This window comes from Phaethon aethereus, assembly GCF_964289735.1.
Source record: "Phaethon aethereus genome assembly, chromosome: Z".
In the NCBI taxonomy this organism is placed as follows: domain Eukaryota; kingdom Metazoa; phylum Chordata; class Aves; order Phaethontiformes; family Phaethontidae; genus Phaethon; species Phaethon aethereus.
Genome location: NC_138577.1, coordinates 38,590,262 through 38,605,504, shown reverse-complemented (window position 1 = coordinate 38,605,504; position 15,243 = coordinate 38,590,262). Strand labels below are relative to the sequence as shown.

Genomic DNA, 15,243 nt, shown 5'->3' with positions numbered 1-15,243 from the left:
ACCAAACATATGGGAAATGTTTTTGCATATATAGCCACATGTCTTTAATTGCTCAACACAAAAAGGTAAGTTTTATTCAGTCCTCACTGAGGGCAGAATATGCACAAATGATGTTTGAAGAACATGTGATAGACAGAAATAAATGAAGTGAGGGTCGTGTTTGGTTGGTTATTGTATTCCTCAGTGAATGGGTTTACACAGGATATCTGGTGCTTAAGCAGCATGATTTTGTGCCAAGACTTGACAAGAAACAGTTAACAAATGCCAGTTTTATTCCCCATCTTGCCCTCTTACTGGCATTTTGGTGAGCATGCTTAAAGTTCCTGAAGGGCAAATTCAGGTGGTATAAGGTTTTTACTATAGGAATCCCCATTTTATGGTTTACAGTTTACCTCTGGATGGAAATAGGCCTTTTAACAATAATTAAGAATATAAAAATGAGCAGAGAGCAGCAGGACACACAGTACAGTCGTTTACTTTCTGAGAAACCAGAGGGTCTACATTTACACTGTCTCCGTGAGAACAGCAAGCCAGTTTGGTTGGAAGATACAATTCTGGTTAGTCGGTGTTAGATCTGTGTGAACTGTATCATTAGGAAGGGTAAAATGGAATGTCAAGAACTTTTCCTTCTGTTTATAGAGAACTAAGACTGAAAAGTAGTACAGTGGTGATAGGCATTATCTTCCTAATACCACCTTCACTTCCTGCTACTTCACTATGAGTTACCTGCTTTGCTTGCCATCACCTTTTCAGCTTCATGTCAGTAATGGCTCTGGTTACCACCAGAGCATGGCCAATAAACTAACCCACACTATGCTGGCTCAGAAGATATCACGCATCACCACCACGTAGTATGACAACACGTAAACCAAAGATGCTCAGTGGGAACTGATGACTCTAACCACTGCAGGTTGCACTTGTAAGATGTAAGAAGCAGCATTTTGAAAGCAGTGGTACTGACACAACTACCTTGGTCAGAGGTGGTGGATCAGCCATCCTAATTGGGTAATGGAACTAGAATATCAACATAATTGATGGGGAAGAAACCTGACTGGCCATGAAGCATCCCCTCATACCAGTTTTCATCAATCTGGTTAGTGAGGGTAATGATATCACCCTCTTTAAATCCCAGCTCCCCTTCATTTTCTGGTTCAAAGTCATACAGAGCTCGGCAGCATGGCTGATCCATGTGAGCACCTATGGAGAAGAAACATAAAGAAACAATGCGCTTAAAAATCTCAACAGTTACAGTATTGTTTTTGCCGTTGCACCTACTGCAGATTTTGCTGTTTCTGGTATCATTCATATGCTGATGACAGTTCTATGATAACATCTAACTTTGGACTGCTAAACTTCATTAGAAGACAACTATCAGCTTTTGGCAGCCTTCAGTTTTTTCATGTCACTGCTAGTTGATGTCTGAGAATCCTAAAAGAACCAAGCTACAGTCAAGTCCACACCTAAAAGCATGGCTATGATCAGTTTGGAATCTAATTTTTATCTGTTTACAAAACACAAAAAATAAATAAAAGCCCTAAGTATTTCCAGCTTTACTGGCACAGAGCTGGTTTGTCCATTTACTTTAGGTAAGTAGTGTAAGACACTTCACCTACTTAAAACTGTGTCTGTGTCCTTTATTTGGAAACTCCACTGGTACAGCGATACTGTAAACCACTGTATATGCTCCTAATCCTCTCGATTTAAATATTAGGTTTCCAAAGATCTTTTCTCCCCATTTCCACAAAACACTTGATTGTGGGGCCACCAGGATAGATTCAGAACAAGTCTGAAACTGAAAGCTTTCTAATATGCTAGTTCATGAACATCTGACCGTAAGGCCTTTAGGATGGCTAATGGATATTATTATAAGTTATTAGTTAGACTAGATTTTCATATGTTATACGAAATTAATAAATATTCCTCCCATACCCTGTATTCTCTCCCCACTCCCACAAAGTCTCTGTAGCTTCAAGCCTACCAAAAGCAAATTTGTTACTGGTCAAAATATTTAGGATTTACCAGCACTAAATTGTAAGGAATCTTATATCCCTCCCCGACTTTCCATAGAAAAAGTTCATGCACTTTGAGTGGTCAGAATGAACTAATACATGCCGCTTCACCATAATGGCACTTCTAAGAATACATATTTCAGCTCTTTCATGTATATTGTCTTCAGGATGAATACGTTTCAGATTCAAACTTTTTGCATATTCATTTCAACGGCTCACTATGGCGCGAAGGCCCATGCTTGAGCTATTTTAGGACAAAAATATTCCATTTCTATAGATGTCAAGAGAGCAAGTTTTTCAAATACCAGATTTAATTTATTACATTCTGTAGTGAAAACTTCATTCATTTCTTTACATATTGCTCACAGTTTATTTTGCTTTATTTGTCACAAAGACTATTTTGCTGGCATCACGAAGCCTTACAACACGTTTGGTATCCTCATTGTTACCACCTGAAATTTAGAAGACTTCGCAAATAAACTCTAATGACCATAAAAGATCAGAACTTTGAATAAACCAACCCAAAGACATATTAAAGAATTTTCAAAGAAGGTGGCATTTCTCTGAAACCAATACACACTTCAAAAGAAAGAGGCCCTATTGAAGAAAATACTAAATGCTGCTCTCTGAAGAGGAAAACACAAATGCTGAAGAGACACAGCAACATCAGTCTGCACTGCCTTAGCACAGACAAGTGTTCATGACACTACAAAAAAGAAGTGAAGAAGAAAATTACTTGGTGGCATCAGGAAAGCTTTAGTATGCAAGACTCCAGACACACTCATGCACAAAGAATCTCCATTGTATCCCCCTCCTTGCTAGCATAGTGAGATTGCTAAGAGCTTGCAAGATTATGCAAGACAACTTCCAGTTGCAGGTGCAGATACTGTTGCCACCTATATCTGGGAGAACATCAAACATTCACATCAGGATGTGATGGGAAGGAAGGAAATCCTGATTAAAGATCTAGTGAAAAAAATCCAACCTTGCAAGGTGGAGTGTGCTAGCAATTGTCACTCAGGTAAGCTGGAATAACTGAGGTCAGGGTCTGGACAGAGGACAGCCCTCACCATACCACAGGGTAACAGACCACTACCGTGAGAAACAAATAATAAGGCTTTCTTAGTATGTCCTGATATGAAATAAACACTTCTTTAAGATAATAATTATGCACAGTCATATAAATGCTTCATCTTGCTTTTGCTGCACCAAGTTGGACAAAGAAAATAACGCAGATGGGTTTGTTCTTTTTAGTGATTTTTACTTTCAGGCTCTTTGTATTGTAATACCTGGTTTTAAAAAGCAGGGTAAGATTATGGAGGGTTTAGGGGGGGATTCAGTGTTCTGCATTTTCATAGAAAAATTCCAGTTGTTCTTTCAGTTTCCTAAATGACTATTTTGTAAAGATCTGTATGTCAAGGTGAATTTAGTATAGCAGCACCTCTTTGAGCTTCTAGGAGTATGGAAATTTTTGACTCAATGTCATATTTAAAGCATTGGATGATCCATCCCTGTTCTCCTGCCTGGGGCTGTGAACACTTTACGAAGAAACGACAGTTCAAACAGCTGTCTCCTATACTCTCATTCTCATTTTTCCTTGCTATGGAAGAACTCATCTCCAGAAGAAAGTTTGCATTGTAGCAAAAGTTCAGACAGAGCTGGCTTTTCTTCTCACATTGCTTACTGCCATTACCTGACGGTTTGGGTGTGGTGGCATGAGATATTCCTCCATTGTGCTGAGTATTGTCACCAGTTGTGAAATCCAGGCTCATACGGGGTTTGGGCTGGTATTCTCTCCTGGGCTGAGATGATGCCTCCTTTATTCTGCCAAAACATGAAGTTAAATGTCAAGAGTTAGTTTTTTGTTAACAGATGAGATGCATCACATATCTTTATTTCCATGGTTAAAGTTCCCATCCACCAATCATTCAGACTAAACAAGTTTTGGCATTTGGAGTAATTTTTTGTTTACAACATTAGTTTAAATTACCAAAAAACACCTGATGTGACTATGCCATGAGATTGTTAATTTTTCTTTTCCTCTAGGAACTTACCATTTTGCCTGGCTTCCTTTTCTCTAACAATAACAACGACCTTTTATTGGAGAAAAACTTGTTACGTGATTAGCAATGCTTACAGAAGGGCTGTACAAACATCTCTGTGCCCATTTTTAGCATTATTTTTGCTTCTATCCCTGGCAAGCCTTAACTATTCAGCTGGTCGATGCCAACTCTTGTCATTTTGTGAGGAGACTGTGGGAATGTACCAACCTCAGTTGCAGACTTAGTTAATTTGTAATTTGGAACACTTGTTTCACAAAGACACACAACTCTAGTTTTCCTGACTCCAAAATAAAAAACTAATTTCAAATTACTCTTCTAATTGAGAAATACAGAATTTCTAGGAAAGGGTACATTTTCAGATTCCAGGGTAAAATCCAGGGAAGGGATGATGACAGAATCAGAGCAGCTTCTGCAGAACAACTGCCACATATATTTCTAATACTCTATATGGAAGAATACTTCAGTCAAGACCTCTATATTTAAAGGACAAGTTGTTTTCTCTAACCTTCTCTAGATCTTTCCCAGACTTGCTGTTGGTAGCACATTTTGATTTATCTATCAAAAAGATCTGATTCTAACTTAACCACTTTTGGTCCTGGACCATCTAAAATATTGCCAATATTGGTCAGTCCCCAGAGATTGCTATTCTTCTTCATAAAGAAAAATATAAGCATATTAAAAACATAAATTAATGAAGTTGTCAAAATAAACTTAAACAAAAACGCTTTGCTGTGTTCCACTCATTAACAGAAGTTACTTTTTCGAAACAGTAAAGTTTTGAAGGAAGAAATACTTAAACAAGTTTTCTTGCACTTAATACTTTTATGAAACAAACACCATTTTTTACATATTATGAACTAGAAGGTGACAGTTGTAGTTACTTGCTAAAAATTACCCAAAATCTCAGCATGAGCCATGTTACTTAAGAAAAGAAACATCTCCAAGGAAACGATTCCTGCCTCCCAGCTGCTCTGTCAAGATACTCTGCCTTGGAAACTGCAGCCTCCTTTCGCTTGATGAAAAAGTGAGTTTAAAAGGAAAAGCCTTTGCTGACCTTCCAGATTTTAGTAATGTTATTGCAAGTCTCCCAATGTTTGACAAGTTCCAAAGTCCCAGTTCCTGGAATCATGGCATTTTAAGGAAGTTTATGCCTTCTGTTAATGTGTAGAAGAAAAATGAAAGTTCTTTCACTTGCAGTTCCTGAAGAAAGTTTTGAAGTTTTATCTAAAAGGCCCAGAAAAAACAGAAGACTCAACTACATTTTTTTTTAATGTTTTTTGCAATTTAATGGGTTTTTTTTAAACTTCTTTGTGCAATATTTTAAACAGGACAGTCTTAGCAGTTAGAAGGCACTGTCCATGCCAAACACCAGCATGAAAAAGTTCCATTCACATCTTTTAAAAACTATCTAGAAAACAGGCAGTATGTGCTGTAGACATCATCAAGAGTGAACAGTAAAAACTTTGCTCAGCTTAGAAGTAAAGCATTATTTATTTTCTGATCCATATGGACAAAAAGATGACCCCCAAAACCCAGGCCATGCATTCTTTGCCACCTGCACTATCACTATGTGGAAAAGACAAGCAATTCAAATAGCAACAGCTTTACATCCCTGCTTAATCCCTGGCATGAGCATATCACAGTGCTCTAATTTGTGTCCAGTGGTGTGGACAAAGGATGATTTAGCCAGCCGACTCTTTACAATGAGGGATGCACAGTAAGTTTATGCAAAAGACTTACTTCAGCTGATCTATAATAGCGGTCTGATGCAAGGTTCCTGAAAAGCTAAAATCATTCAGAGCTGAAACTTAAAGCAAAGTACTGAGCATTTAGCAGAAATTACAAAAGGGCAAAGGATTATCTGAATTGACAAAGCAAGAGAAATCTATTACAGAGAGAGGTACGTTCACTTTATGGCATAACTTATGGACTACAGAACAAGCCACCTGCTCCTGAGGATTTTTTAATGCTTCTGTAAAGCAAGTGAATTACAGTATTCATTTGGAAGTGCTGAAAATCATTCTGTTAGCTGCTTAGACAGTACTGCAACCTGTATCCAGCCTAACTACCAAACAAGTGCTGCTCCTAATCGCAAAGAAATTTTACGACTTAGAACTAGATGAAGCTTACAGACTGTGTGCTCTGAGAAAATAAACACTGACAGACCCAGTAGTACCAGAAACTAGATCTACACTAATGACATCAGAAAATGGCAAAGAATCATGCATGATTAAAAGCCGTCTTCACACCATATATGAACATTATCTGCTATTGGGAATTACATCCAGCTTTTAGGAAGAGTCTTCCAGAACCATGTGGACTAAAGAAATCTTTCCTGTACGTTAAGTTCCCGTGAAGAAGGATGTGTGTGTGAAGCTGATAAACTTTTACAAATACTATTTTCTTCACTTAATGATGTACAATCTGTTTTGTGTTGATAGAAAAAATTTCTAAACTAAAAATTCTAATATTCTATTAAAAAAATACTGTGTCAATTCTGAGATAGCATTTGCAGTTACAGAAAAGGGAATGACAGAGGTAAACTCAGTTAAACCTTGTATCAAGTTTGATCCAATAATAAAGCTGGAATAACAGGAGTATTTAATAAGATGGCAAATAATGCGGGTCTCACTACCTGGCTTAGGAAGATCTTCAGCTAGATGAGAATGTCACAAAATGCTCTTTTTCAATAGCAATCATTAACATCTTCTCTCAGAAAGACTACTTTGTGAATACATGCAGGAATGGTAAGGAATCCCAAGCTGTAAATCCCAGTGACTTCCAATATGTATGAACATTTGCTTTCAGCTAAATCACATTTAACAGCTTTACTGAGCTGAGATACCTTCCTGAACTCAGTCTTGATTCAGTCATACTTGGAAGTGTACGATTATATGCATCTCCAAAACATACAAACCTCAGCTTGCAATTGCCTAATGAAATGGCCCTTGTTTTTATAAACATACAATTATCAAGTTGCAAAAGATAACAGCGTTGCATTCTACTCATAGGTTTTCTGCCTCTGTAAAACAAAAAGAAAATTCAGCAAACTTACAAAAGGTGCATTACCTATCTTCCAGCTTTGAAGTAACTCGCTGTAGGATCTGTGTGGCCTGCTTGTGGTACTCCAGCTGGGCTTGTACAAGAGCAGAAAGCTGGCTCACTTGTTCAATCTGAGGATGGACATTAAGACATTGACATTTAGACTAGATATAAGGAAGAAATTCTTCACAATGGGGGTGGTGAAACACTGGAACAAGTTGCCCAGAGAGGTGGTAGATGGCCCACCCCTGGAAACATTCCAGGTCAGGTTGGACGGGGCTCTGAGCAACATGATCTAGTTGAGGATGTCCCTGCTCATTGCAGGGGAGTTGGACTAGATGGCCTTTAAAGGTTCCTTCCAACCCAAACTATTCTATGATCCTATGATTAAGACATCGGATCTTAGGCAAGCACTAACAGCTCAGCAATAGCAACTAAAGACCACTGTCGCACTGACACTGCAAAGGCAGTTTTACTTATCTCTTTAAAAACTTGATTCATCTTTGTAGTTTGTAAATAGTTACACATTAGTCTTTATTCATTACCGTGTCTGGTTATGCCCTGATCTGGAATGCTAATTGCAACTCTTTTCCGATGTTCATCTCCATGGCTGATTTGCATGAACAGCAGCCTACAGACCTACCTCATTCAGCAAACACTACGAAAGTAAAAATGAGACTGTAATAACAGCATAATACACCTTCTCCCTCCCTGCCTTTGAGGGGCAGAAAATCATAGTGACTATGGTCATGTTTCTGTTGTATCTTGGCCTGTGAAGCAGACCAAAACAGGAAGATACTATGTACTCTCGGATGCAGAATATTTGTAGTGAAGGCAGACAGCATTCTACTTCATGAGGGAAAAAACATCCAAGATGTTTTTTTTTCCCATCTTAGGTTTCCACAATACACAATGTCGCAATGGTGTAATGCGTGCCAGTACTATTTGGCCACACGGGGATGGATGTTACTACAAGGATTAAAACTACAAACTTATACTTCTTGCATTTCAGCATGACTGTATTTAATTTCTAATATGCAAATATTTTCAGGTTTATTATGGCCCCTCTACAGAAATCTGGTAACAAAATTAAGAATTAAATTAGGTGTGTATTTAAACTTTAAATAAATCCAATCATTTACTTTAACAGAAATATTTAAACTGAGTTTCCTTTGACCACATATTTTGTAAGAGAGACTTCAGCTGAAATGTCTTTTCTTCCTCCAAAAGAGATAAATTTTTCCTCTCACTTGATTTTACAGTTTCAACATCAACTATAAATAGAAGATTAAAAAAACTGAATAGATGCTTAATCCTAAACCAGTCTGTAAGCAAAAAATATGCTGCGGAGTCAGATTTGAGCAGTCACATTAACTTTGGCTTTCCTATTCACTGTTGTATCTAATTACAGCAGAGACCATGAGGTTGTGAGTTCATCATCTCTGGTCTTTACCAATCCTCTCAGCAGCCCACACACTTGACCAAAAGCCTTGGTTCACACCCTAAAACCACAGCTAAGTAAAAGTCATGACTTTGTTACATTTACATTATTCTAAGAAGGAAGATATTTTGGTTTTGTAAGTAACACTAAGCACAATGACACTACAGAGGATTTATGTTCTTTAGCTCAGTTACCTATGCAGTACCTATACAATTAGTCCTACATGTGCACGCTGTACATTACTACAGCTTCTGAACCTCTCACTGAGTCCACCAAGGAGGCAAGTTCTTCCCCATTGTACAGTGACAGGAATCTGTGGCATCATGGACTTAATAACGCTTTCAAGTTTCAGACTGCTTTAGACTGCCTTCACTGCTGAATCAGTATCTTTCTCTTCTTAAGATTCAGCTTAAAGATTAACAAGGGATCTTACATCCATCTCCAGAAGGTTGAACATGCTTGACTCAGCAATTTCTTTTGATTCATCAAATTTCTCCAGAGCTTGGCGAAGTTCTTCATCAGGAAGCTTGCCCTGTCTTTTCTTTTTGTAATCAAAATCCAGACGTCGACCCTCCATTTTCTTCAGGTGATGCTAAAAACCAAAAATGCAAATGCAAGTACAAAATAAAGGATATTCCCCAACTCTCCTTATAATGCATTGTAATCATGCAGTCCATGTACATTTGCAAGCACGTACTGTTTGCTGTATATCAACCCTTCCCCAGAGGAGAGAAATAGAAGACAATGAAGTAGGTGGTTTTACATGTCCTTTAAGAAGTCATGGTGCACTGCTGTCTAAATGACAGACCTTCAACAATAACAAAAGGCCACACAGAAAGGATAACTGCAATTGCCACCTGTATAAAAGACATGCGAGTTTCTAGCTTTTTAACTAATGCAGAATTACCTGAACGCTATGGTTTTTCCCTAGATATTTGAGAGAAAACTCTACTAAAAGCACAAATTAGTACATTTTTGCCTGTGTAACAGTTCTCATAAAAAAAGTGACACAGAAAATATTTTTATCATTTCCATCAGAGCACCAAAGGACTTACTATTATCTTTTATATAAGATTTTCTTCAGTTACATTCTTTTCTGACAGTTACATTCATGCCAATCTTTTTAGCAGCTGCCACACCAAGCTGGCCAAAAGTTCATGCTACCAGCATGAGCATGAATGCTTTAGGTGTTTACTGTTCCTCAGAAGAATCAATTTGTCATCTATTAGGATATTTATAACCTTGTCAACTTTGTAAATGGCATCAAACTGCCTAAGACATCTTTCTTCCACATACATTTAACAGTATCAAAGCCTTACTGAACTCAGAAGAACAGTTACTTATACAGATAAGTATTTGCTGAATTGAGAGGCACTTTTACTTCCACAATTGTAAAATTATGTTGTGTCCATAGAAGTATGTGTGCAAACAGATATTTCTCTGTAAATGCTGGCTAGTTCTTGGATTACTAATTACATAACTCATGCAAGCAAACAGTTTGTGTTTGAAATTCCTGGGAATGTTTCAGACACTGTCTTCATACAGACAAAAGAGTAGTGCCGGTCTAGAGGCAACTATTGAAATGCCCTCACATGTCATACACTAGAAAACTGAATGTAAACATCTGTTCATCTGTTTAGTGAAATGAGCTTTCAAATGGTAGAATTAGAGTACTGTGTTCATACCTGCATAAGCTTGATGATGCTACTGTCAAAAAATGTTAGAATTTTGATCTTTCCCTTTCTAAACCATCACTGAGAGAGGCAGAACTGAAAAGTAAAACTCAAGCCAAAAGAGACTAAAATCAGATCATCTGCAAATCTGAATGCCCATTATAAACTACACAACTAACATTAATTTGGAACATATACACAGTCTGCACATTGGCATTATTAAAATACCATATTGAGGGCAATACCTGTATTTCCCTCAAATCTTTGTCATGAAGATTCTGAAGTGGGTCAATGAAGTTTTGTTTCACTTCCATGTCTAAAGAGTCCTTGACCTCAGAAAGCTCCTTCATTGCTTCTCCCACATCTGCAAGTGCTGGTCCTGAAAGAAAAGATGTCCAATTTATCTCAAAATAACTTCATTCCAATTCACTGTAGAATGAAGCTGAGTCATGGAAATGTCAGTTAACAATTCACTTTAAGTCTCAAGTTTAGGAAAGAAACAGAGTATGACACATTGTGTGAAAGGGCAACACGATTTTACACTTCTGCAGCCCACAGAGTTTATGCCTTGTAATACAGCTGAACTTAAAGATCCATGCTGTGTCAAGACAGCCTCCTCCACACCTCTCATTGTCTGTTCGTTCCTCACTCTGGTGAAACAAAAGTGCTAGAAAAGAATTATCTGCATTTGCTCCAGTGTTGTCATCACCAGACACTAGACTGCATACAGAAATAACTCTAATGCAAGTCTAGGTCTTCCTGTTTGTATCAGAGATACAATGAAATTCTTAACAATTTCACGTAACTATTTATTGATGAAAAATTTTTTTGATACAACTTCAAACACCTACTCAAGTTCATAAACTTCAATAAGAATTACCTGCCTTTTGAGATTTCTTCCAAGATTAACTTGAGGGACACAAAAAATACCGCTCTGGTTTATCTCCTCTGCATAAAAACAGAAGCAAAAAGCTCAAAAATACTCTCATGGTTTGAGGTGAAGGTTGGTGGAAAAAAATGCACTTTCAAAGAATACAAAGTGTCTGAAAACGTAAAAATTTGAGAAATCAGAAGGAGCTTTGTCTCCCAAGCAGGGGATGCCAGCAATGCACTGCATAACTAGAGAGCCTGCCAGACCCAGATGAAAAGTGACAAACAGCCCTAAGAGCTGCTATTAGTTAAGAATGTGAAAATAATTGCCATGTTTATTCTGCTGCATGCTACTGCAGTCATCAGGGAATATACAGCTATTTGCACAAACTAAATTCTATTAGTTTTTCATTTTCCCTTTAAAAATGTGTTTGAAATTTAGCAAATGAGAGGCAACCAATTAGAAAAACAATTCAGTAGTCTTTAGCACAAATCAACCTACATCTGCCAAGCTAAGGAGTAAATTATATCAAACAAACAAGAAAGTACCTTTTCCATTATAGATGTCTTTATGCCCGGAACAACATTTAATGAAGATTCAAATAGGAAATAGAGTTTCCACTTGCAGGTCCTGTGTGTTGCCATATAAAAATATCTACAGAGAAGCCCACACAAATAGGACACAGACAAAGTATCCTGTTGTGAATGTCACCTCTTTTAGTTAGACCTCTACTGTTGCAGAACACAACATTAAGTCTCAGTTTAACTTTTATAAGTCAGGCAGCTGACATATATATTACTTATATTACTATATAACTTATATATAAGTATAATTAAGTTTATACTCAGTTTGGGGCTTAGAGGGAGCAGTGGTTGACAGATAAGACACAAGTGCCTTAAAATGTGGAATTTGGTCAGAAAAAAGGTTTGTCTATTGAAAATCGTTAGCTTTTCTTTGCTGCTTGTAATGAAGACAGTATTTATTTTAAGGATGCTGATGACAAAAGGGTTTTATTGTACACATGCATAGACAATAATATAATTTCTGAACATGTACATCTTTCATCCCAACACATCCCCAGTAACATAAGTTATGACAAAGAGCCTAAAGCCTGTATGGATATGGGTCCAAATGGAAACAATTTGACTTTCATCCACAAGAAAAAAATCTCTAGTCCAAATCCACAAAAGATACTCAACAGGCCTAGACTGACCTTAAAAGAGAAGCCTGATGAAGTCGAACTCTGAGGCTTCTTGCAGAAGTTCTTCCATAAAAGTGCAACACTTCAGTAATGAAAGTTATATTAAATTTTACTGTGATTTTTATTGCATTATAATGGAAAGGGAAGTAATCAAGTTACCGAAGTTGCATTCTTCTCCAAGTTCTCGGCCAAATTTCAGCATCGCATCTGCCAGCAAGGCTTCAGCCTGAGGGTAACCTGGTCCCTTTTCCTGGCCCCGAATTTTTGACATAGTGTTGATCATGCTGAGTTTAGCTCTGGAAGCTGAAGCAGGCAAGTGACAGAGGTTACAAACATGCACTAGTTTGACTCCACAGACAAGAATGCACTTTTTAAATTTATCTGAGCTACCTACAAAATATTTGAAGGAAATTATCTAAGTTTAGGACTAAGCCCTGTTTTTCATCAACTATTCTTAGTGCAGAGGAATGAAATATTGTTGGTCACTGGCTTTTTTCTTCAGATGGTTGGCCAGAAAGGAGGCTCTGACCTGAACTTTACTTCAAAGTTTCCCTTGAAATTACTTGGACAGAAGAAAGCCTAGGAACACTCTCAAAATAGCGTGTTTGACACGTGCTACAACTCAAATAGATAGAAAAATCTTTAAGCTATCCCCAAACTGTTAATCTCAAAATCCTCAGGTACCAGATGGATAGCAGACTGAGCTGACCTTCCCCTCAAGAAAAAGTCCAGGCTAGGTACACTAAAGATTAAACTGTGGTGCCCCACTTTTTTTAAATGTTTGAAAGTTCTTCTGTTGTAGAATATTAAATAAAACCTATGTCCACAAACAAGATGCCCAACAACCTTTGAAACACTCTTTGCTTTTTATGGGGATTTGGGGAAACTCCTGCTTCAATACAGTTTTCCACTTTACTTTAGCTTGTATTTTATTTCAGAAACGTAACTACAGATCAGAAGAAAGCACACAATTACCATAATTGATGAAAACAAAGACAGACAACATAAAAGAACTAATTTGTTTGGTGATGTGCTTTAGTGAATTTTTGCAACTACAGAATGTGAATGGCCTGCAGAGAGTGAATTAATTAATGGCACTTGGCTTCAGGTTTTGCCAGCTAAATCATATTGCCAGCAAAGCTGACTCAGTGGGTGTTTCTACCTATATTACTGTGTGTGCTACAGGAGGGCAGCTATGAATGCCTCTATCTTCCTCCTTGCAAAGGCTTATGAGTTAGTGTTTCTGTTTACAAAATATTAGTAGCTCATGCTGCTGTGTGCTGACTTCATTGGTCAGAACTCAGCCTTGTACACATTTCTGCAACAAAACACAACATTAGCCAACTGGAGTCAACAAGTGTTTTGCTCGCTCTCAATTTATTGTTGAAAGTGCATATCAAGAGATAGTTCTTGTTCCTTAATGTGTTTCACTTTGTGGCATACAAACGTATGTACATAGACACAGAAACAGACACAGGAAAATCAGGCAAGTGTCATAGTACTTATTTTGCCTGAGAAGCAGCTATGAAAGGATAATCTATTTTTAACATATAGTAATTATTTTTTTGTAAACTTTCTCACTATCCTTGAGTGTCACCAGATCATGCTTTTCAGCATCTGACTTTCTTGATGCTTTCTGTTTCTACCCACTACAAAACTGCAGTCAGCAGACTAGCTGACTGTTCAGTATAAGAAACTGCATTTTAATGAAGCGTCTGGCCTTTAAAAATGGCATGGAAATGCCATTTGGCATTTGCCATTTGGCAATGATGGTAGCCATGGGAAAATACAGAAGCGCAAAAGAAACTAAGGCACAAACAAAACCAATCAGGGGAATGGAGGCAGCAAGCTGAATTAAAATGGGAATAAATAGGAGTATTTTCAGAAATAAAAGAAAAAAAATGTTAGAGGGAATATAAAAAGATGAAGTGGCTATATTCCGGACAGGTAGGTAAGAGTAGAATCCAAAAGATACAGTAAAGAATGAAAGAGATGAAAGAACAGTAAGGGAAGGGCAATAAATAAATCATAAAGAGAAGAAAGGTAAGCATGAAAAAATCATGCTTCAATGATTCATTTAATAATTTAATAATGCTTGCATTAAAATCCTGATTTAGTAGGAAATCTTGAATACATCCACCAGTGGTCGCATTCCACTTTTCTTCTTTAAAAGTTGATTCCAGTAACTTCCATGAGAGCAGAGGAAAGTTTGTGCTCAGTCAATCTCAAAATCCCATCCTGAGCCCTTTAATTTCTATTGCTTTATTGTGCTAGTGTCATGTGCTTTCTTCTCTAAGTTATGTTTCAACCTGAGTCAGGACAGGCAGAGATGTACAAAACACCACATGGAAGTGACCTGAATGTTTGATTCTTTTCCCAGTTGCACTCCTTTACATTGACTTTCATTGTGTCACTAATGATTCACTTTAATATTAAGTGTTAACAGAGCCATGGCGAATCATATGAATACTTCCAAAAGAGTTTGAAAAAAACTTCAGCAGTGAGTTCAATTGCTCATTCTTTCTACTTTCAATCTTGTTCATCCTGCACCTTTTTTTGTTGAAATTATGGTCACGTACATCTGTATGGAAAGTCTTTGAGCCATCATCATGTTAACTTTTAGTTATTTTCAGCTGTCCTTCAGCTTTTTTCAAAATTGGGAAGTCTACAAAGCTATCTTTTTTCATTCACACTAACCTCATCTAACTAACATCTCTTTCAATAAATTCACCTTTGTCTTTAATACCCTTCCCTTCCCTTCCCTTCCCTTCCCTTCCCTTCCCTTCCCTTCCCTTCCCTTCCCTTCCCTTCCCTTCCCTTCCCTTCCCTTCCCTTCCCTTCCCTTCCCTTCCCTTCCCTTCCCTTCCCTTCCCTTCCCTTCCCTTCCCTTCCCTTCCCTTCCCTTCCCTTCCCTTCCCTTCCCTTCCCTTCCCTCTCCTCTTT

At 37.6% G+C, this 15,243-nt stretch overlaps 1 protein-coding gene across 1 annotated transcript in view; it reads right to left on the bottom strand.

Annotated features, from left to right (window-relative positions):
* Positions 1-997: 997 nt before the first annotated feature.
* The window catches only part of SH3GL2 (SH3 domain containing GRB2 like 2, endophilin A1), a gene marked incomplete at both ends in the record, with an annotated part of 115,307 nt that continues 101,061 nt past the window's right edge, over positions 998-15,243 (bottom strand). The window contains 6 exons of the mRNA XM_082013443.1: positions 998-1,197; positions 3,703-3,833; positions 7,142-7,245; positions 8,989-9,147; positions 10,474-10,607; positions 12,460-12,603. Coding sequence (XP_081869569.1) covers positions 998-1,197; positions 3,703-3,833; positions 7,142-7,245; positions 8,989-9,147; positions 10,474-10,607; positions 12,460-12,603 — 872 coding nt within the window. The remainder of the gene's footprint in view (positions 1,198-3,702; positions 3,834-7,141; positions 7,246-8,988; positions 9,148-10,473; positions 10,608-12,459; positions 12,604-15,243) is intronic.